The 24,003-nt window shown below is 43.0% G+C and overlaps 1 protein-coding gene across 1 annotated transcript in view; it reads left to right on the forward strand.

Annotated features, from left to right (window-relative positions):
- Positions 1–24,003, forward strand: part of LOXHD1 (lipoxygenase homology PLAT domains 1) — a 165,085-nt gene that overhangs the window by 107,725 nt on the left and 33,357 nt on the right. The window contains exons 27-33 of the mRNA XM_069001530.1: positions 3,826–3,988; positions 6,688–6,842; positions 7,630–7,839; positions 9,856–9,979; positions 13,412–13,620; positions 18,295–18,480; positions 21,427–21,554. Coding sequence (XP_068857631.1) covers positions 3,826–3,988; positions 6,688–6,842; positions 7,630–7,839; positions 9,856–9,979; positions 13,412–13,620; positions 18,295–18,480; positions 21,427–21,554 — 1,175 coding nt within the window. The remainder of the gene's footprint in view (positions 1–3,825; positions 3,989–6,687; positions 6,843–7,629; positions 7,840–9,855; positions 9,980–13,411; positions 13,621–18,294; positions 18,481–21,426; positions 21,555–24,003) is intronic.

Consider the following 24,003-nt stretch of genomic DNA (forward strand, 5'->3'; position numbering starts at 1 on the left):
TATTGGGGAAGACCTGGGCTCTTTTGCCCTTATTCCAAAGGGGTGTCAGCTTTTATTTCGCCTCAGGTCTGCCCCCTCCTCAAGTGACTTCTAACACCAAGTTCTAAAACACCTGCTTGCTCAGTCATGGTGAACCTACTTCTCATCTTGCTTCCTCCTTCAAAATTTACAAGATATGTTTTATTCTCTTTGCTACACAATCAACTCAAAGGTCTTCTCTGAACCCTCCCCACCACAGAATCATGGAATAGTTTAGCTTGAAAAAGAATTCCAGGATCAAGTCCAACCTTGCCTTCAGCACTGCCAAAGCCGCCACTGACCCATGTCCCCAAGTGCCACATCCACAGAGCTTTTAAATCCCTCCAGAGGTGGGGACTCCACCATTGCCCTGGGCAGCTGTGCCAGGGCTGGACAACCCTTTCTGTGAAGAAATTTTTCCCAATATCCAGTCTAAATCGTCTCTGGTGCAGCTTGAGGCCGTTTCCTCTCATCCTGTCCCTTGTGCTCTGGGAGCAAAGCCTGACCCCCACCTGGCTCCAACCTCCTGTCAGGGAGTTACAAAGAGTGAGAAGGTCCCCCCTTGTCTCCCTTTTCCATCGTCCTGAACAAGCTTCTTCACAAGCCAATATCCTCAGATTATTCCTCATGATCCCCTTTTTGCCAGTTGACATTATCAGACCCTCAGTGTATTGCCTAACCCTGGCCTTGTACAGCTTTGTCAGGTTAATGAACAGGTTTACACTGTTTTCAGAGATATTGTTATTGGTCACAGGCTGGGGAACATGAAGAGGGGGATGCCCAAATGTGTGGAAACCAAGGGAAAAAAGATTCCTGGGCTGCCTCTTTCTACACTGGCCTTAAACTGAGCACTTTGGGAAGTGCTTGAGAGCTCCATCCTGGGTGCTCTTCAATTTGCCAAGAGAGGGTCTCAGGGCTGCACCCCCTCCTCAGTCACTGCAGCAGCTTTCAAGGGCAGATGGGGAGAAACCTGAAGGTGGAGGAAGGGAGGAAAACCCTGAACAACTTGGGAATGGAGAGATTTACAATTCTGCTGATCTTTTGATTATGGCATGGGAAAAAAGAAGAAAGCAGAGCGCTGCATGATGCCGCTGATCAGCCGCAGGATATTATGACCTGCCACAGGATAGCAATATGCTGCCAGTGCTTCTAAAAGCTGTGCTACCTGATTAGACTGCTAAGATGTGTCTAGATGTATCTGTAGAGCTGCAAAAGAAAAATGAGGTCAGTAACTTTTCAGATTAAATTGAAAGCACTTAGGTAGGAAACTAGGGTTGTTGCATTCTGCAAAAACTGTCTTGGCATGCCAATTATATTTGATAATTATATTTCATTTGTTACAACTTGGAGAAGGGAAAAGCACTGACTTTTAGCACACTATCATACTCTGCTTCTAGCTTAGGTCCAGACTAAAGAAAAAAATTTGTTCAGGGCTGCAAGAAGATTTTACTGTGGGTGATAGAAACCAGTGCACTTTACATCACTTAAATATTAATACAGTCACTAATAGGGAAACCCCAATGAAAACCGTGACAATGGCATGGTGATTATCAATAATGACACAATTAACTCTTGCAGAAAGTGCATGTAATGCCCCACTGTGCAGTCACTCCAGTCCCTAGATATCCTGTTACCAAATAAACAGTGTTTGCATCAATGGCACATACAGCCAACAGAATGAATGTTCAGGAGCAGTTGAAAGCTTCAGTGAGAAATGTGACTGAAGTGGGATCTTTGTCAGGAGAAGAGAGTTCTAGCACTGAAGCATCATTCTGGAAATCCTTCTCTTCCCAGCCTGCAGGTGTGGAGATAAGCACTGTTCATCGGCTCGGCGTACAGTGAGATAATGCAGGTTAAGTGGTCAGACAGCCAGTACAGAAATGAGGAGGCAGGAATTGTGGCTGGTTATTAGGTGCTGTGTTCTGCTTGTATAGCACAAATAACACTTGAAAGTAAAAGATGTGAAATCACCTGAAGCGCTGCCAGTTTTCTTTGACACCATTTTGTATGCCACTCTCCAAACCTCCTCATGGAGTTAAACATTTCTGTCTGGGGTTAAACAGCAGCACTGCAGGGAGCAGCAGAGGGGAGGAGAAATGGTGTTTCATTAACAGCAGAAGATTTGGGCTGTGTGTACTCAAAGCATGATTCTGTTGTGGACTCAGAACACTGAGTCACACAAGCCCCTCGGAGGGGCTCTGCTCCCACAGACCAACTTCCCTGTGATCTTTGTGTGCTGCCACTGTGACCTGTTCATTCCAGGTTAGCTGTGATCAGAGTGCACATCTGATCTTGGATGCACAAGCTATTCCTCCCCAGTGATGGTGTCAGTTCCAGGCAGTACAGAGCTGTAGTACACAGTGACAACAATGTTCAAGATTGCTACAGTGAGATCTATTCCCTTCCCTTACCATTAATTTTAGTAATTAATATTTTAGTATTTAAATAGTAAAAGTAGTGAAAAAAGGACCCTGTATGGGCTTGATAAATAATCACAGCAGAGTAATTAATGTGGAAATTATTCATAAAGGGTGTCTACAAGAGAGCTGGAGAGGGACTTTGGGCAAGGGATGGAGGGCCAGGAGAAGTGGGAATGGCTTCACACTGACAGGGGGCAGGGTATTATATATTAGGAATAAATTCTTGATTGTGAGGGTGGTAAGGCCCTGGCACAGATTGCCCAGAAAAGCTGTGGCTGCCCCATCCCTGGAAGGGTTCAAGGCCAAGTTGGATGGGGCTTGGAGCACCCTGTGGTAATGGAAGGTGTCCCTACCCATACCAGGGAGCTTGGAACCAGATATCTTTAAGGTCCTGTCCAACCCAAACACCTCTTGGATTCTGTTAACAGCTACTGGTATGTTCTATATGGAAGTGATGGCACACTGAGTACTAGAAAGAGCAGGAGGCCCCTGTGCTGTGTAAGAGATAAATGATGAGCTTGTCAGTAAAGAAAGGGCCATTTTTTTTTCTGTATTTATTTACTGTGAGATTAAAACTAACTTCCTTTTTTTTCCTTCTGTTCAGACTTGTGGCCTCTGTATCTTGCATGGTGGCTCATGCCCCTTTCTTTATGGAGTCATAGCCTGGGGTGCCCAGCACTCAGAAAGCTGCCTGCATCTTACCATCTTGGAGGCCTTATGGGAGTCTGTTCTTAATGAATAGTCTGGGATTAATTTTGTTTACCAAGTGAAAAACACATGTTCTGTTGTTTTTGTCTGTTTGATGATATAAATCATATTTGTTTCCACCAAAGTGAAGTCAAAACAAAAGATCAAAAATTAAATCAGTATTTTTCTCCTCTTATTGCATGTATGGGAATTGCCTGGAACCCAGCTTGAGTCACAGAATTATAGGGTGAAATCATGAAGTATTGAGCTCAGGAAAAAAAAAAAAAAAAAAAAAAAAAAGCTCTACTGGCTTCAAAGAAAATGCAGCCTGAATAAGGGTTGGAGAGGAATTTCAGAGTCTCAGTAAAACATAGCTTCAGCAGGAAAAGTGCAGTTCTGATTAGGAATTTACAAGCTCTAATACTGGGAAGGGCAGAGATCTACTGGACCATACAGCCACTCTCACACACCCACTGGTAATCCTGTTTTCTGCTGCATGTTCAGTGCTTCCTCTGAGAGTCCTCAGACATCTTTCTGGAGGAAATGCATTTCTATGTGCTATTTTAGGTCTGCCTCTACATGCACACGCATGCATACGTGAGTTGAAAATCCTTGCCTGCATGTCAGAGTATTTTCAAAGGGGAAATGCTAGCATGTTCATGTTGTTTTGAAGAGGTTTCCTCTGTCATGTTTACTCCAGGGCTCGGAAACTGTCACATTTCCATGTGAAAGATGGCTTGCAAAGTCTGAAGACGATGGTGAGACTATCAGAGAACTGGTGCCATCTGATATTTTTACTGAAAAGCTCCTGAAGGATGGGACACTCAAGCAGATAGAGGAAGAAGTTGAAGATGCTTTAGAAGGTAATATAATCCTAGGAGTAGGTAGGGATGATTTATCTGACTTTTTTGGAGCAAAACATTGGGATGTGTGGTTCAGTGCAATGTTGATATGACTGTTAACTCTACTTTCCCTTCCCATTCTCTGGCCTCTCTCACACCTGGAGCACTTCTGTGCAATAACATCATTATTTTCCTGTGAAGCTTTTAAGAACCTGTCACAGACACCCTTCGACACCCACAGTTTGCATATCTCCTCTGATGCCTAACAGAATTCTTACATCTTGTTTTCCAGGCTGTGTTAACATCTTCACTCATTTGCCCAACTTCACCTGTCCTGTTCACTTAGACCTTTCCTTTCCTATCCTATGAATCTAATTAATGCTCTTCTTTCCTTCCAGAGTTGTTTTGCCTACTACCCTTCAGGTACAAATACATAACCTTTAGAAATCTGGGTCATTGCAGCCACCTTCACCTCATTAAATTGCCTCTCAGGAGAATAAATTCTTATTCAGTTCTGAGTCCATCTTATAAAGTGGTGACGTTCAGTGTTTGGCCTTATCAGTGGCTGAAACAAGTGAAGAAGAACTGAAATTTCACCCCTAAATCATTGTTTCTCTATATGCCCAGCTATTTGTACCTCTTTTTCCTCTAGAAAAGAATCTCCTTTTCACACCCAGAACTCATTATGTCCTTGAGAGAGGTCATGAACTTCCTCATCCTGAGCAGAGCAAAAAGAATTCAGTTGCCATTTTCATTCTTGACTCTTGCATCTGACAACAAGATGAGACAATGGAGAAAATAAGTTCTCTCACTGTTTATTTTCTTTCAGAGTCTGATTTGCATTTACCATAGAAAATTGTCAGGATGGAATTAATGTGGATTTTTTTCCATTGCCAAGGGAAGAGGTGGCTTGCTGGGAGGAAGACTGCTGTCTTCCTTCCTCCTGTTAGGAACTACATGGTAGTTCACGGGAGATTTCTTCTCCTGCAGAGGCAAAGACAATTTTAATATCAACTATGAAGTCGTAAAACACCAGCAAGTGTAACCCAGAGAAGCAGTGAATGCCCCATTCCTGGAAACATTTGAGTTCAGGTTGGATGGGGCTCTGATAAACCTGGTCCAGTGGAAGGTGTCATGGCCCATGGCAGGTGGGTTGGACTAGGTGGCCTTTAAAGGTCTCTTCCAACCCAAACAAGTTGATGATTCAATGATTCTATGACTTCTAGGTGCCTTCATGACATTTTCCTTAACTTGTTAATTTCTGTTGCTTTACCTTAGATCAGTTACCATTTGTTAATTAACATGGGTGACTCACTTTTCCTTCTGAAGGCAAAGCCTGAAAAAGTTTTATAATCTATGGAATATAATTTTTTGATAACTCAAGGTTTCTTCTGGTGTGAAGATAGGGCTGAGTTTGGGATCTTCTGTTTTAGATATGAAATATCTGTGACAAGAATTAAATATTGTGCATGTCTGTGAGTCCTCATACATCTTAGGCAGTAACACAGTGTAAATGATAGTGATGGAATATCAGCTTGTGGTATTCTGAGGATCATGGGTTTTTTATAATAGGCTGCATTTTAGTCCTAGAACTAGCAAGCAAAGGCGAAAGAGGGGTGCATTGACTAATTAGACAATATACATTGCTTCCTTCATTACTAGAGTAGAAGTTGCTTCTCAAATACGGAGCTGTAACTCTGTAGGATGTATGTGAAGAGGCAAACCAGAAAATCCAGCACTGCACAGAGTTGTGGTGGATGTGCTCAGATGATGACTCTGATCCATTTCTCAGAGAAATCAATGGAAACCTTTCATGGATGATGAAGCAGAATAGGGTCGGTTTTACTGTGAAAGAAGAAAAAGACAATATAGCAATTTTCTTCAACGTTGTTAGTGCACACAGAATCCTAACTAAGACTTTGTGCCTCTTGCTCATTTGCATTGCCCTGGGATTTGCAGGGAGGCATTCTCCATGGCTCATGTGCCACCAGGGTAATCAGAGACTTGTACAGACCCTCATTGTTTTCCTGGAGAGGATGCTTTCAGTAACTGTTTGTTTTCCCCATATAACTGGGGGAAGTGTAGCAAAATAAAAATAGGAGTATTTAACAGGTTTGGTAAAGCACATTACTAAAGGCTTGATGAGGTTTTATTGTCTCATCATTGAGCAAGCTAAAGAGAAAGGGTACTTAAACAGCATAGCTTCAGCCCTTCCTTAATTAAATACTCTCTCAGCAAAAGGACCCAGAAACCTGTTCTCTGTCTGTTTGGGGAATTTATAGAGATACATGCCATTAACTCCTGTAGTAATTGCACTTCTGAATTCCCAGTCTTTGTTTATGGAAGATGGAGTATTGAGGATTCACAGCACTGAATGACTTGCTCTCAGGCCTGTGTCCCTCGAGCCTCCCTATGAAAAGGTGCTGAGTTCCCTTGCCTCTATCGACTTCCCATCCAGTAATGACCATGAAGATTCTGTGCATTTTTAACCGTGAACTGTGTGATCAGATCAACACACAGGCATTGATTAGATGGAGAAAAGGAAAGTCAGCAAATGTCAGCCCTGGGATCCTCCAGTCTTTGAATCAGAAACCTGAAAGAAAAACCTCTACAAAGCAACAAGCGGAAAATCTGGGGATCAATTTCTTAGGTAAATTCAGTACCTAACATGGATCTTAATATTCCATCTGACCAGAAATCATCTCTGTTTCTTTCTGCAGTTCACACCTACAAGATCAGCGTGTTCACTGGGGATATCTATGGTGCTGGAACTGATGCTAATGTCTTCCTAAATATCTATGGCGACCTGGGGGACATGGGAGAGAGAAAACTCAGTAAATCCGAAACAAACTTCAACAAGTTTGAAAGAGGACAGGTACAAATGCAAAGGGTTAACAACACTTTCCGTTTCTCAGTCTTTAACCTATCAAGTCAATGACTGTCTTTATAGGCTGAGTTTTCCTATGAGGGATGAATTGATTGATTCCATTTACCACGTTCATTACCTCTTAAAATGCTTTGTATGGATTGTCAGCTGGGTGTTACAACTGACAGGCACTGCAGCAAACAGGCAGATGTTCCTATGAACTCACTGATGGACAAATTATGAGCTTGGTCCATGTAAACTGGCTGGAGCTGTGTGCTGCAGATTCCCACAGTGCCTGGGCAACTGGTTTGCATGTACACAGTGTATGTTGGAATTCACCACAAAACTTGATAAATTGATGGGACTTAAACTGTGACTGCATTTGAGAAAATAACACCAAAAGTGATGCTCTGTGGTCATACCGCAAGTCGCTTGGATATAATGGTGGCAAGGATTGTCTTATCTGGATTGTTCATACAAATCCAACTGGATTAGAAAGGGAAGTATACTGAAACTAAAAAAATCTCCCAGGATTTCAATATTCTAACTGGTTGTAAAAGTGGTGTTTTTTGCAGCTCCCCTGGTAGCAAAAACAGGCTTTAAAACACTTCCCTGAAGAACAGTTTTAGCTAACAGATATCTCTCTATGGACTTCTGCAAAGCTTTTAGCTAAACACCATCCAGCAATATGGAATTTAAACATGTGTGCTCTGTAGTCTCCCTTTTTTGCTTTTTTCCAGTGGATGATCCATTGAGAGTTTGTTAACAAAATCAACTGCTCTTGAACACCCTGCAGGAGGACACGTTCACAATACAGGCCGTGGACCTTGGCATCTTATACAAGATCAAGATTCGTCACGACAATAGCATGTTCAGTCCTGACTGGTTTCTGGAAAAAGTGGAGATCCTGGATGAAACCACAGAGGAGTCATTCATTTTCCTGTGCGAGCGCTGGCTCTCTAGAAAGAAAGAGGACAAAAAGATAGAGCGTACACTTTATGAACAGGTACAGTTATGGCTCAAAGCAGATTCCACTGTTACTCATAAAAATAAAATTGTTGGATATCTGGTTGAAGTCCAAGGCAGCTCATTAGGGACTCAGAGGGCTTTTGGCTTATCCAGAATGAATTTCTGATTTTCAGACAAGACCTGAAAGTAAGGCCACTCTCAGCCCATTATCATTATCTCTGTAATTTGCAATTTCAACAGAAAAATCAAGGAGTTGTAAGTGGAACTCTTCAGATGAGACTTCACTACCTTGCTGATCCACAGCAGAGTACATTTCCCTGCTGCTGTCCTTGCTATGCCCACAAAGCACGTTAGTAATGGGTCCCACTATTCAAAGTCCTCCAACCAAAATACTGGGTCCTTTGACTTCATCCTCACTTGGACTGGATGGTTTCTTCTTTTCAAATCCCTATTCCACCACTGCCAGACATAAAAAGCCAGGTGTCTTTGCTACCACTCAAAGCACTCAAACGTTTTTTAGTGAAATGTCCTTTCTACTTGCACACTCTCTGTTGCTTATTGGCCTAGCGTAGCTAATTGGAATTCGAGGTACATGCTCTAATTAAAATTAGCAAACAAGATTAATAGACTTCTGTTACTTCTATACAGTGAGACATAATAAAGCAGCTGATTATAAGTTCATTTTATTTAAGGAGTCCACTTTGCAGAATACAGAGACTCTCTAATTGACAGTTACCACTAAAATGATCATCAATGGAATTGGCCCAGACTCATCCTGAATGCAGCATGGATGAGCGGATGTAAGAGGAGTTACACCGTGGATGAGTGTTGCCATATGCTGCCTCATAAAACTGCAGCAGACAACGCTATGAATGCTTGTGGACACGCTTACCCTGTTGCTTATATCAATTCATAACAAGGAAAAACTAATCACTCCTATTTTCTTTTAATGATTTGACTGTGTGGTGAGAGCCTCACATTTATTGGACAATGACACCAAATGCATTGTCAGTAACTCTTCAAACACAATTGGTGTTTCGTATCACTCAGAGCTGCAGTACTCTGGCTCTTATGATATTTGACCTTTACCTAATGAGCAGCCCTGGGAGAAGGATCGGGGGTCCTGGGGGTGAGAGCTGGACCTGCCCCAGCCCTGATACCCCCATGTTGATCCCCAGCATGGACAATAGGGGAGGGGGGATTCTGCCCCTCTGCCCCGCTCAGGTGAGACCCCACCTGCAGAGCTGCCCCAGCCCTGGGGAACAACAGCACAAGGACCTGGAGCTGCTGCAGTGAATCCAGAGGAAGCACCAGGATGATCAGAGGGATGGAGAAGCTCTGTGGGGAAAGATTGGGAGAATGGGGATTGTTCAGCCTGCAAAAGAAGCAGCTTTGGGATGACCTAATTGCGGCTTTCCAGTACCTGAAGGGAGCTGACAAGAAAAATTGAGGGAGACAATTTACAAGGGCTTTGAGTGACAGGACAAGAGGGGAATGGGTTCAAATTGAAAGAGAGTAGGTTTAGATTTGATATTAGGAAAAAATTCTTCCCTGTGAGCATGGTGAAATACTGAAACAGATTGCCCAGAGCAGCTGTGGCTGCCCCATCCCTGGAAGTGTCCAAGGCCAGATTGGATTGGGCTTGGAGTAACCTGGGGTAGTGGAAGGTGTCCCTGCCCATGGGGGGTTGGAACAAGGTGACTTTTAAGGTCCCTTCTATGATTCTATGAGCTCTGGCACAGCTCCATTGATCTGAATTTCCTCCTGCTCAGACAGGTAGCACAGAAAAGGTCACAACTCACAAGACTCTCAGGTCTATTATATTTTCCCTTATTATAACACACATCCAAAATGACCTGTCAGGGTTACCAAAGAAGTAAATGAATGAACACCACTACAATACCAGTCACATTTATTTGAGCTACACTGACCAAAAAGGTGCCTGGGGGACTATGAGGATTTGTTCTCATGTTGTTCTTGGAGGCACATGGGAACAGCTGACAGCACTTGAGCACTCAGCCTCATTACCCTCCCAAACATGCCTCCCAACTAGAGCTATGACGGCGAGCGGAACAGCCTGGATGGCTCCTCTCTCAGCATGTCCAGCCAGGACAGCAATGCCAACCCGAAGGAGCCCAGAAAATCCAGCTTGGTCAAGGCGGCAGAGGAAGGCTCACGTGAGTGATCGTGCCTGAGTGTTTGGTTGCATGCGTCCGTGTGCTCTTGGCTTTCAGTGCTTAAGAGGCTGCTTTCATGCTGCTGAAGAGCAAAGAGAGGCAGAACAGCAAATTATTTCTCCTTTTCTTGTGCTGTGACTGCTTTAGAAAAGGCTGGATCAGGGCTTGTGTTTCTCTGTTGCTTTTCCTGCAGCTCTCTGACCTCAACAGTGGAATAAGTCGTGAAATTCACAGCAAATTCAGTGTTTCTGTTTCTTTGACTTAATCAAGATGTTATTTCAAGGTGAAATATTATTTCATTTGAATTTAAATGTGATTTATTTTAGAACCCTTCAGTTTTTTTCAGCACACATAGCAGGCATCACAACAGCTGTCATGTTGGTCTAGTAGAAGGTGTCTCTGTCCATGGCAGGGGGATTAGAATGAGATAAACTTTAGGGTCCCTTCCAACCCATGTTTTTCCATGATTCTATGATTTTATTATTTATATATCCTTTTTATGACTACCTCTCTGTTCCAGGACAATGATTTATCAGCTAAACTGAACCTATGGTTCTTTGATATCCTACAGTGGGCCTTTTAGCTTTAGATTAAGATTTTAGATATATGATTACAATACTGTGTTGTATTGGCTAACTGGGCAGCAGCTGTATCACAGTTACTGTCTTGTGCTCTTAATCCACAGCAAGTGCAAAATTATATAATCTACCTTAAACTTCCACGGTAAACAAAGTGAAAATGATGTAATTTTCCATAGGAGTTTAAGATAGCTCTCCAGGGGGACTCACACAGAGTCCAAGGGTGCTCACACAGATGGTTTGCTGCTCCTCCAGTGCCCAGTAGCTTGTGGTGGTGTGATACCTGGGTTGCACATCCCACACCTTTCATTTGGGAAGCAGATTTAATGCTGCACATCACTAAACCCGGCCTGCAACCCATGTGTCTTGTGGCTGCCCTTCTTTTGTAATCCCACATTGTGTTCAAATAAAAAATAAGTGATTTCCATGTTCCTTCTGATATTACTTCTGTGCTGTGACAATGGATAACATCTGCCATGTTGGCATTCCATGTAGTTTCACAAATAATGGGTAAAATACCATCATTTCCCATGAGGACCCCTCTCCAGCAGAGCTAGGACAGTTCCCATCATCCCCATTGTGCCAGGGTGGTCTTTTTTTCTCTGAGTCCTGGAGCTTGTCGTCACCACTATCTCTGTTCAGTGACATGGCCTCATTAAGGAAACTGCTTCCTGAAGGAATGCCAGATAAGATGGACTGGGTGAGCCAGGCAGCCACCTTCTGAGCTGGATAAAAAGCCAGCTCAGCTGGTTCACTAAGGAAGTGGTATTGGGAGTTGGCTGGGAAAGGGAGTGACTTTTGTCACTCAGCCCAGTCCTGACTCTGCCGTGATCAAACTGTCAAATGCCTTTGAGTGGCAGGAGATGGAGGAGGTGAGGATGGAGCTCAGGGAAAAGTCCTCTTGGCTAGGATGCTGCACAGGTCTGAACTGAGAACCTTCCCCCATGCTGGAAAGCAGCCCTGGAGATGGCATGGATGGATCCCTGAGGAAAGCCATCCTGCTGTGAGGGGAACACGTGGCCTTGAGCAGCCTGAACCCTGTGCTGGCACTCAAGCACAAAGGAAGATGGGCTGGAGGACCTGTGGTGCCCTGCTGTGGCCGCTTACCCCAAGATTTGCATCCTCCCATGTGTGAAAAAAGGGAAGTATGAATCCCAGATAAAGAGGGAGGCAACAGGGAGGGAAGATAAACGAATTTAATGATCCCTTTTCCAGTTGTCAGAGGAAAGAACTGCTAAGAATGTTTCCTGCTCTCTGATAGTAAGCTATTCTGTATCTCTGTATCCATTACGTAAAGTGGGAAATTACAGTTAGGCATAGTTCCTCTTTCTTTTTCATAGGTGTTTCAAGTACCTTGGCTTAAGGATCAGCTAGAAATGCTGATAGTTCTCTGAACTTAGTCTGTCACAGGAGAACAGGACAAAATCTGTATAAAAGCAAATGTCACTATTCAAAATATACTTTATTTAAAGGTCTGGAGATGTCCTAAACATGACCTCTCAATATATACTTATAAAATCTGCCTTGACTACAGCTAAACCCTTTTTCCTGCTAAATGCATTGTGTACCATTGTGCTGATGCACCCACTGGAATGTAAATTACGCCATAAATGGGAGAATAAATCTTGCCTAATCATCAGCTCATTTTGTGTTGGTACACAAAATCCTCAAATTGGGACTGAATGAGTCTTTTTGGGTTCTGCTCTATCCAGAGGTAAGGACAGATTTGATCAGCATGAATTCATGCTTTCCCTGATGTTGCACAAGTATTCTGTGTCTGATGTGAATTTCTAGTACAACCCCCACCTCAAAAATGTTGTTAGTCATCATAAAGCAAAATTAGATGTCAGTCTTGGGTAATTTGGAAACCAGCCAAGGGTTCTTTTTGTCAATTTATAAACGTGTTTTTTTTTTTTTTTAATCAGAAAAGTGATGATGAAGCCAGGCTGTTTCGAGTCTGTGACGAAGCAAGTTTCAGAGCTCTGAGTCTTGTCAGAACTGTTTGAACAGCCCTGCACAAATGTTCTGAGAAATCAAACGAGTATTCAGCGACTAATTCTGCACCGCCTGCTCAGCTTACCCAAATGAGCTTTTGGAAAGCCCTTGAAAAGCAGTCTGGCACTTCCTCCCTTTTAACAGCTGAACTGAAATTTCTGAAAACCACAGAAAAACCACCTCCTCTTTTACCAAGTCTTGCCCTGAAGGTTTCTCCCCCAACCAAAATTATTACGCAACGCATAGAATTATTGAGTGACTTACCTTTAATACAAGGATTATTCTCTTCTGTCTGGGTTTGTACAGGGATGCTGAAACCCTGAGCTGCCCCATAGATCACAGCAAACCTTGAATGAGGCACAAAGGAGAGCATTTGTGGTTGTTCTGGGACATTCAGATGGTGATGGCTTACCTTGGAGTCAGCACAGATTTATTTGTCTTTATTGAACGGGGAGTGTAAGATCACTTTGGCCTAATAGCCTGTTTAAGATTTAGGTGCTCAGACTCATCTTCAGGAAGGTCTCTTGGTGTCAATAAGGATTCAAGCCTTTTGCTGTTCTGTCATCCGTTAGGGAGAAATCTGGACTTATAACCTCCTTGCAGCCAGTAGGGTTGCCTGGGGAAATTAACCCTCGCAGAATTCAGTCCCAAGTGCGCCGTGGGAAAGTAGTCTCCAAAGCACACTTGTAGCCCAACAAAGCATGATGTTATCACTCCTCCAAATGAATTCAATGGGATGTGAACCTATTTGGCATGCACAGCTGCTCCCTCTGATGGGACGAGTCCCTGGTTTTCTCAAGTCTTGTACAAGTGCATATGTGTGTGGGTTTTCTGATGAACAAACCTCTCTTTGTCGCAGTGATCCCGTACCACATCACCGTCACGACAGGCACGGAGTACGACTCCAGCACCGACAGCCGCGTGTTCATCATCATCATGGGCCCGCAGAAAGTGCAGACCGAGAGGCTGTGGCTGGATCTCCCAGAAGGAAAGGATGAATTTGCAGATGGCTCTGTGGAGAAATTCTCGGTTTGGGGCCTGGATGTTGGGGAGATCAAAAAAGTGGAGGTATGTTGTGAATGCAGCGCGAGTGCTGGAGGCGTATGAAATGTGTGGCCAAAGAAAGCACGTGGTTCTGATATTCTTAGCAGAGAAGGAAAGGCTCTTGGGTCTAAAAGGAATGTAAACAAGACTGTGCTGATGAGATTTTGCATGTGTCTGAACCTGTCAATAAGTATGCTTTACTTCACATAAAACCAGGATCCTTGTGAGGTGGAAGATAATTATGAATTGTAAAGAAGTTGTAACGTGTCCCAGTTTTGTCCCATCTCTGGCACTGCTTTTTCTTACTCAATGCCTTCTATTGCCAGATGCAGTGAAGCTTCCCAGGATGCAGTTCTCCATTGGTCTTTTTCCTAGTTGATTTTTTTCACTACTTACAATTGGGTTTCATAAATTGTGAGGAACACATCTTGTATAATTTCCTAGCTAACCATGAAAATTGTTTTCACAGCTTGGAGGACACAGGCTTAGAGAAGAAAATTAATCATAATTTGTAAGTAATGTGCACAAATAGATTTCGATACAGGAACCATTTTTTCTGTTATGGCTCAGGGAGACACAATTTGCATAGACTTTCCATCACCGGGCTTAAACTTCACATGAATATTCCAGAGTGTTTGTGTACATCATTCTTTTTTCATATGGCAGTTCCATCTCTTGAAAGCTTGCTCCATCCCTTCAAGTACTGAAACCCACAGCACCTGAGGAATAGAGAAGCCTATTTAATCTTATTTTTACACCTATCCCTCTGTGGAAGTAAACCTGCCTGTTGATGTGTGTGCTTGTATAATTGGAAAGAGACAAGAAAGAGAGAGAAATCATAACTAATAAGAAAATCTTTGCATCTGTATGTTCTGTTGTTGCAGCTGAGAGACTGAGTCACTTGCGCTACCTTTCACTCAAGCAATGAAGTCTCACATCTTGAGAAATCTCTGTTATCAGATTTGAGTTTATTATCATGACATTTTCTTAATGCACTCCAAGTGCCTGGTTTCTATGTGTATGTGGCACTTTCTGTCTAGCCCATCTCGAGGTCAAACATTGATAGTGAAGCAAGTGTACCAATCATTCTCTTCCAGCCAGTGCACACGTGGAAACAGCCATGGAGTGGGACAGAGAGGAAGGAAAATGACAGTATCACTCCTCAGTGTCAGAGAGACAGGAAGAGAAGCCTGAAGAAAGAAATAGAAAAGGATGCTGAAAAAGAGACAGTGAAAAGGGTAGGGAATGGGTAGAAAATAGAAGAAAGTACGAGAAGACACTTTGAAATAGGCAGAGGCAAGGCAAAAATTAATTTGAAAAGGAATACAAGTGGGAAAGAAGATAAAAGGTTGCAAATCAAATGTAGAGAGATAGAAAAAGAAATAACGTATATCTTTCAAGCTGGTGATGTTCTTCTGCGCTCTTTCACCCCTGTACTCAGTGATCTCACCAATCTGCTGTCTCACCCCTGGCTCCATTTTCCCTTCTGGTTTGTAACTCACCAGCTTGCAGCTGAAGGAGCCACCTGCTCCTGGCCTTCTGCCTTCCTTCATGCAGTGCCCTCAGCTTGGAAGGACCCTTCTTTTGGACCTGTGTCCCAGCAATGACACCGATGTGCTAGTCTGCCGTGGTTGCCATGGCATCAGTCCGCATTTTCCTTCTAGAAAATTGCAGTGTTCAGGGACATTGCAGAAAATTGCTAGTTATCTACTTGAGAAAAGTGAGGAACAGTTCGTTCTTGGATTTGGCATTTGTCTGTTTGTGTAGAAGGTGAAAAGTTCTGAATATGAGTTACCATGTGAAAATAGCATAGTATGAGGATTAAGTTTCCAGGAGCCCCCTGTATAACCCAGGCAGCAGACTGTACCATTTATCAGGACTGTGAGATTTGCAGTGTGATGCTACTTTTAGTTTGATAGTATGCTCCTGCTACACATACACTCCACTGAAAGCAGAAACAGTGGAACACAAAGTAATTTGAAAGGGGCCCATTTATTCCTGTCTTGTAAGCCTACAGATATAATATTTACTACTGGTGTGCTTTAGTATACACGCTGACATGAAAATAAATAAACAAATTATTTGGTGTAGACACTTTACACTGTGTTTTCAAAATAAGATTTAATATTTCTTCTCCTAATGAATGAAAATATCTCTGTTCTTAGACTGTTGTTGCTGCAGAGAGACACAGGTATGTCTAGGAGAGTCCTGCAATGGTTTGTTTTTATAAACCTCTTCTGCTTCAGAGCCTTTCTCCATCATGAACACAGAGAAAAATCAAGGACACACGAATGTTGCAAGTGCAAGTCCACTCCCTCAGTGACTAGGGACCTGACTCTCAGGTCTCCCTAGTATTCTCTGAACCTTCTTTCCACAATAATTCTTTCAGATTTTCCCCCTGCCACTGTGTTCAGTTTCTATGTGATCGTGAGCTGCTCAGTATAAATTGTGCGTCACAGTCTCAGGGATGTGCAGTCCCTCAAGGACAGTAGGAACAAGTTACAAAAGTTTTCAAACAGCCCAAGCAAGGATCTACCTGCTTTTGAAATTCTGTCATTCTAATTTAGGTCAAACATCTCAGCCCAAACCTCTTGTGATATTGATGTGCACTTCCAGGCTACACTGCTGCTGTGGCCATGGCTTGGCATTATTCAGTGTATTGGCATGGTCTGTCTAAAGACTTGCCTGGAATTGAAAGTCAAATCCTGATGCTCTGCTCCTAAAGTTCAGCTGTAGGCAAGACTTGGCTGACACTGATTGAATTTGTCCCAGAATTTACATTGTTCTTGAGGTCCTTGGAAATCTGCTCATGCACAGGTTCCCCAAGGCGGCTGGATGCACATGTTGTTCCCTTCTGGCTGTCGCTGATATCAAAGAAGTTGAAGTTTGCTGTGAAAATGTGGCATCCTAGCAATGTCTTGGAATGATACTTTGCCTAGGGAAGCTGTGGATATCCCACCCCTGGCAGTGTCCAAGGCCAGGTTGGATGGGGCTTGGAGCAACCTGGGATAGTGAAAGGTGTCCCTGCCCGTGGCAGGGGGGTTAGAATGAGATGGGCTTTGAAGTCCTTTGCAGACCAGACTGTTTTATGATTCTGTGATGTGGGCAGGTGGGGGTGTACTATGAACCCAAAAGACCAGCAAACTTTATTAGGCTCATTAGGATTTTCCCTCCAGCTGCTTTGTCCCTGCCTCACTGCAGAACCAAGGCCCTGAACTTTCCCCACTGCCTCATCCATGCCATCCTGCAACAGAGCTGCACAAAGACTCTGACTTTGGGCTTGGAAACGCTTGGCCAAGCTGGCAGAGAGGGAATGGGAAGGCAAGTGTTATATTCCCATTCACCTCACACCCCAAGAATCGGAGGATTAATGCATCCATTGTAGACTTGAATTTCCCTAGTGGTTAGCTCTAATTTTCTGCAGCTGCACAGACATTAGTACAGCAATAATACTCCTAATAGCAGTGATGACTGAGACCATCAGACAGAAAAGATCACTTGTTTTTTGGGAAAAAAATAGATACCACAGATATATCACCCTAGATGAATCTGTTATTAAAATTTGCTTTCTGAGCCTCCCTAAATATGCTAATAATTTAAAAACAAAAACCAGTGAGAACTAAGGACCTCATTTTCCCAGAAACTACACAAACACTTTCTCTGAAAATAATGAAGTGCAGGTAGGTCTTCTATGGGCAGGTAGCTCATTGGAATGACTGTCTGACCAAGGCTTATCCATCAACCCGGATGCATAATTTTGCTTCCAAGTCTGCCCCAGGTTGAATTGCCCACCTTCTTTAAGAGGGACACATGCAGGTTCTTGGAGAATTTACACTGTCAAAATAGTTTTGCTGCTGATATACCTGCAGGAACACTGGCTCTTGACAGATTCAGCTCCTGGTGGCCTCTGGCTTTCATAAACTCATCCCTGCACACCTGTGCAATATCTCTGTATTTCTGCAGGACCTCTGCCCCTGCTGCCACTTCTAGTATTCTTCCTTTTTCCATTTAAATTTTGTCAGGAGCTTGGTCATCCATTCAGTCTTGTGGCCTTTGTGTGACTTCCTGGTTTCCAGGACAGATCATTCTTGAGGCTGGAATGTACCAGGAGGTGGTCCTTGAAAATCAACCAGCTACAGATGTAAGCTCCATCTGTTGTCTCCTGTACAAAGACAAGAGCTTTTGCAGTCTAAGGAGACGGGAAGAGAAACAGCCTCATACATTTAGTTCACTTCTATGTGGATTTGTGAGGGAAGTGCTTGTAATAATACATGTGGGTGTTTGCTGAGCTGCATCTTTCCTCTTGGCTATAAAGCTTTGAATAATCACTTCCAAGCGTTGTGACAGAAGTGGAAAGGCTTATAAAGGTGGAGGAATATGTCTGCTGCCAACTGCAAAATGAGCATATAGAGGTCAATGGAGCAGGTGCACATTAAGAAGAGACTGGACATGTTTTCATGTAAGTCAGTCCAGCCTACCTTGCTTTTTTTGAGACTGGCCTTCCCTCATGCACAGCAGCTGATGACCTGAGCTCCCTTCTCACAGCAATGACACTATTTCGGAGTTCCCTCCCTCCCCTTGTGGAATGGTTTGTTGTGATGGTGTATGTAGACTTTCAGTCCTTCATTACTGCGTGAATCACCCTTGTCCAGGGAAATCCCCTTTCGCCAGGAGGTGTTTTCTCTCTGGCCCTTACAGGTGGGGCATGATGGTGCTACCCCTGAGAGCTGCTGGATGATGGAAGAGCTCAACATCATCGTGCCCACCAAAGGCGTCATGTACAACTTTGTCTGCAAGTGCTGGCTGGCCAGAGACAAAGGTGACGGGCTCACATCACGAATTCTCAACATCCTGGATGCAGAATGTGTTAACATTGGCATCAAGGTAGGCACCAGGCTCGCTTTGTGCCTTTAGCTGCTGCAGGCACCTCTGCTGACATAGGTCATGTGTCAGCAGCTCTCATACCTTGACTTTTGCAAGTGTCTTGAGCTTTCTCTTTGCTTTCCTTTCCTATGTTATTTTATTAACAATATCTTCAGGCATGGTTTAGAATAATGATTGTTTAGAGCCCTGGTTAGTGAGGCTGGCTGGATGCAGCCATGGCATAGAAGGAAGGGCAGAGCAGGTAGGACACAGTTCAGCAGCCTGTCCTCATCTTGTCACCCACTGAATCACCTGGTACCCATAAAGTGGGAGCAGCTTCAAGGTGAAGGAATACTTCCAACTCATCAGATTAGAGACGTGGAAATATCCTAATATTTTAATCTCTCCATACATACCAGACTTTTTAATAGGAGATAGGGAAACTAATTTGCTGGAATTTGTTGAAACATGAAAACAATTGTAAGCCTGATCTTTGGTGAGAATAACTGATTAAAGTTGAACCAGTGATGAATAAAACTCTATAGTCTTTCCATTCAAATATATGAATTTTGAAGTAATATCTGCTATGCTGTATTTCAAACAAGTACAAATTGGAAAACTGAGCTATGCTGATTTTGGATGTAAGATTTGTAGCAGAAGTAACAGTCTGGATGAATGTGAAAATAACACTGTGTTTAAATACCTGTGTGGCAATTTAAAATCTCTATAGATGTGCTTCTATTTACAGTCAGGTTACACTTTCATAGTACATTATTTTTCCTCTATGTTGCTCTTGATTCCCAAGCTAAAGATATTCTCCTGAAATCTTTGTTCCCCAGACATGCAAAAACTTGATAACATTTTTAGCATTTGTGAAGGATTCACCAAATCAATGCAGATTTCAGTGGTGGAATTGACCTAAGAGGGTATAAAAACCTGCATCACACTTAATACCAAGGTTAAAACCAATCTCATAAAAATGTCCCATCTGTCATTTAACCTCCTGGATGAGATTTCAAAACTCCTATTGGTGAGCTGATGCCTTGCCCGTAGATTGAAGTGGATGTTAATGAAGACTTATGTTCAGCCTTCCTTTAAAAGCACAATCCTGAATATTTATTTTCATAAGCATGCTGAAAATAGACACTATTTTAGGCAAGAGACATCTAACTACAATTTTTTTCCTATGATGTTGGGCCAGAAACTTGATGGGAAATTTGAAGGAAATCTGGGGAGATGCTTGGGACATGAAACCAGAAGTGAGCATGTGACTTTCTGATCAGTCTCCTAGTTGAGGGAATTTGGGACTGTTCCCTCATAAATAGCTGTAGTTAGAAACTGAGTCTTACAGGGGTTTTTTGAGTTCAAAGAAAACTGATATGTTTAGCATCAATGGGAAGATTAACACTCTTCTTTTTTTTCTTTTTTTTTTCCTGCCTGGCTTTTGTACAGCTGTATGTATTCATTCAACTTAATTTTCTTCTTGGCTTGATATTCCCTCTTTTTGCTTTAAATTGAGTATTTGCCTTCCCATACATCGAGAAATTACTCAATGTCCACCACAGTCATTAAAAGCCTTCAAAGCATTGGTAAAAGAGTTCTTCTTCTCCTTCCTACAAAAAATAGGGTGAATTGCTAAGATTTAAAATACGTGTGGATGAATATGTGATCAGCAGATTACTCAGGTTGAAACAAACGTGAAAAATATTTTTTTTATATTATGTTATTCCTTTGCACTGTTTATTTATGTGACAGCCAAAATTCAGGCCAGTAAAACTAGCCTAGCAGTGCACTATTTGAAATATATTTTTGGGGGGCTGTTCCTTGATATTCCTCCACGTCTTAATTCCAGAAGTCTCGCTACCATAGCTATGATCTTCAAAGCATCTAAGTGGCCTAGAAGTCTTAAAAACCCTGAGAGCTGCTGGGAATTGCACATTTTTAACATATTTATTCTAAGTCTTATTGTTCCCATGTCAGGAGAAAAGAACAAATTTAGGCTAATAAGGTGAAAATTATAAAAAACCTTTTTTCACACACTGGCATGCCTTCAGTGCACACAAGGTCTGGGAGGACTCTGCACCTGATGCAGCAGTGAGCATCCCCTTGGAGAGCAGGATAGCTGAACTTTGTACCACGGAGAGTATTCTGATGTCTAAACTTCCAAACTATTAGTGATATTGGAATGAACATTGCCCAGATGAACACTGAACTTTTGGGGGAAACATTTTGCAGACAAGAAAAGGAAACAATTGTTCTTCTGGGAGAATGTTTTTTTTTTTTTTAATTAGCAAGAGTTTGGTGCAGTACGGAGGTCTGGAGTGCTGGAGGTGGCCAGGGACAGACACTGGTAGCAGAGGGTTGGAGACCCAGCTATTGATGTGATGGTTGTGACACCTCTGAAGAAGCAGCTTAAGAGATCTTCATCACTGGTGTTGCAATAGGACAAGGGATAATGGGTTTAAACAGAGGGAAGGCTGACTTGGATTAGATAAAAGGAAGGAATTTTTTATCCTGAGGGTAATGAGGCCCTGGCACAGTTTTCTCAGAGAAGCTGTGGCTGTCCCTTCCCTGGGAGTGTCCAAAGCCAGGTTCAACAGGGCTTGGATCAACGTGGGACAGTGGAAGGTGTCCCTGCCCATGTCAGGGGGTGGGACTGGATGGGCTTTAAAGCCCCTTCCAATCCAAACCATTCTGTGGTTCTGTGATTCAAATGTTGTCACAATGAATGTGTCTCTTTCAAGGTTGAGAAAATCTGTAGAAAGGATCATAGATGGAAAGTCCTGTAGTGAGTTTTGATCTCTAACTTCACCTCTGAAAACAATGGTGTGGAGAGGAACCAAGAAGCTGTGTTGCAACATTTTCTGGCTAGGAAGTAGATCTCCAGGAAAGCCTGTTGCCCTGTTCAGCATGGGTTAAGGACAGCTGTTTAAATGAGGCTTTCTAATTGTTTCCAATCCTCACCAGATCCTCTACGAAGTCACGGTTGTGACTGGAGACATCGAAAGTGGTGGTACCGATGCCAGTATTTTCATGACTGTCTTTGGATCCAATGGGAATACTGAGGAGATGCTGCTGGAAAAAAATGGAGACAGGTACAGTAACTGTCATTTTTGTTGGTCAGAAGTGGAATGATGGCAGATTTTAGTGTCAAGTCAAGAAGCACTCAGGGCTTTGATCATGGCTGATCACTGAAACACAAACCTTTACTCCCATTGACTTTACAGATTCAGACCTGGGCCCCCTGTAAGTGTTTCTGTCAGACATTTAGCAAAGCAAAGGAAAGGAGAGCCAGGAAAACCACCCTTTGACATTTGTACAAGTTGTATCTAACCTGTTCCTCAGTGGCTTTAGAGATAAGCATCTTGAACAAAAGTATGAAGTCCTGCATTGTCTCCAAGAAGAGCTGTGAACATTGCCCAGGAGAGCACTGGGAAATGGATGGCTGGTGGCACAGAATGCTGGACTGCATGCCCTGATTTTACTGAAAAGGTGAAATCTCATGTTTTCTTCAGCAGAAAGAGCTAACAAACACTGTAACACTAGTCTGATGCCAGCACTTCTGTAAGCCAAAAAAACTCACACATGGCACCACTCATCCACTCATCCACTTCCCAATGCTTTTTTGTTCCTTCCTAACACCTTCCCTAGTACAGAAGGCTTTGGCATGCTCAAGAATGAACCATCTTTTAGCAACATCGTGCTTAAATGTAATTAATTGACCAGCTCTGATCTTATTCAGCAAAGCATCTACAGAGTGTCAGAAGGGCGGGAGCTTTTGGCCACACGGTTCGAGCTCAGCTTGCTGAGGGCATGCTGGATAACTGAAGATAAGGTGCACCTTGCATAGAGGTGTTTGCTCAGGGGATGTTTTACTTAAAGTTGTTGTAGCGGAGTGGGTGTCTGGACAAGCATAGCTAAGATTGAAAGCTTCATGTGTTTAGTTAGTAACAAGCACAAGCCTTGTTTGTTGTGAAAAAAAAATGCAGCAGAGAGGTGCTGCTGACTAAAATATCTGTGAAAAACACAGCTGAGTCATGCAGAAAAACACAGATCCTGGTGCTGCTCCCCATCACAGAGGGACATCCGACATGTGGGACAATGCTCCTGGTTTACCACTGAGGGGGCCATCAGTGACACCTCTCTTATAAGACCCTGGGCAAGCAGGGCCTGTCTTCCACCGATTTAATCCTAACACTTCGTTCTAGTAGGTGGGAAAATGGACCACTGCTATTTGTAATCAGAAATGAAGCAGATTTCACATCTGGGTGCATCAACCAAAAATCTCTAAAGGGGATCAAGACATCTCCAGCCTCTCAGGAGCAGGGTTGCAGTCTTGCTGCATCTGGGGCAAGTCATACCCCTAAACTTTGTGGCCTCTAAAAACACACCCCATTTGTCTAAATGGCTGGGATGGACAATCTCTGATCTAAGAGTATGAAAAAGCAATTGAGGAGAATTTAAAAGTCTCTATGTTATTAGTTGCTTGGGTTGTCATCTGACAGTAGAAGATCTGTGAAAGGTGTTGAAAAATCGCTGGGGCTGCGTGAAGAAGAAGGAAGTGTAAGGCACAACCCTTTTAATGTTAATATCCACAGGATGCACATCTCTGCTAGCTGGAGGTGCTCTGTATCACACCTCCAGCTGTATAGGGCTCTTGTCATCTCATTAGCACCCTCTGCACAGGACATTCATGTCCCCAAATTCACACGCTGTCTGTTTCCACACCACTGCCACCAGTGTTCATCCAGCTGCTAACAGCACGGGCTTTCTTGGCTCCTTTCCACATGGAAATCTCTCCAGCCCTTGTGCCAGCAGTGCAGAGATGGGTGAGAGCTACTGCAACCAAATGGTAAAAGACACTTCATCTTTATTGGGGCCATCCAGTGCCAATTCACTCACAGCAGCTTAGTGCATTACGAAGAACCGTCTGTCTAACCTGCTGCAGATTTAAGGCAATTTCTGCTACATTACTGTTATTACCAAGACCCCTGGGCAATGGAAATATTTATAAGGGCAGGCATGGAGAGGAAAGCTTAATGAAATCCTTTAGATAAATGGTTCAGTGTCCTGAAAAGGGAACAGCAGCAGTCAGCTTGTCTGGCTACTTCTTCCCTTCTCAATTTTTTTCAGGTTTATGTTCATCTTCATATAAATTAGGGATAGCAAAGGGCTTTTGGGTCCCCCAGTTTGTCACCTCAGCAATCACTTCTCTCTAGTACTTCTCTCTTGGAAGTAGCAGGTGAGTATAAGCATTACAAACTTCAAACAAGGCATTTGCTGAAGATAAATAATGTTTTATTTTGCTAGCAGACATTTTAGCTTAGAATTAGCTTAGCTCAGCCTGGAAAGCCTCAGAGTGATAGATTTCTGTGAAGCTTTGTAGGTAATAGTGATTGTAATAAAAACTGATCATAGGATCACAGGATAATTCAAACTGGAAGGGTCACACCTTTTTCTTTAATATATGTGGAAATCAATCCAGTCCAGGGACAAATGTACATTCTATTTCTCACAGTGAGACAGGCTGCCTCAGTATCCGGT

Source organism: Aphelocoma coerulescens (genome assembly GCF_041296385.1).
Source record: "Aphelocoma coerulescens isolate FSJ_1873_10779 chromosome Z unlocalized genomic scaffold, UR_Acoe_1.0 ChrZ, whole genome shotgun sequence".
Lineage (NCBI taxonomy): Eukaryota > Metazoa > Chordata > Aves > Passeriformes > Corvidae > Aphelocoma > Aphelocoma coerulescens.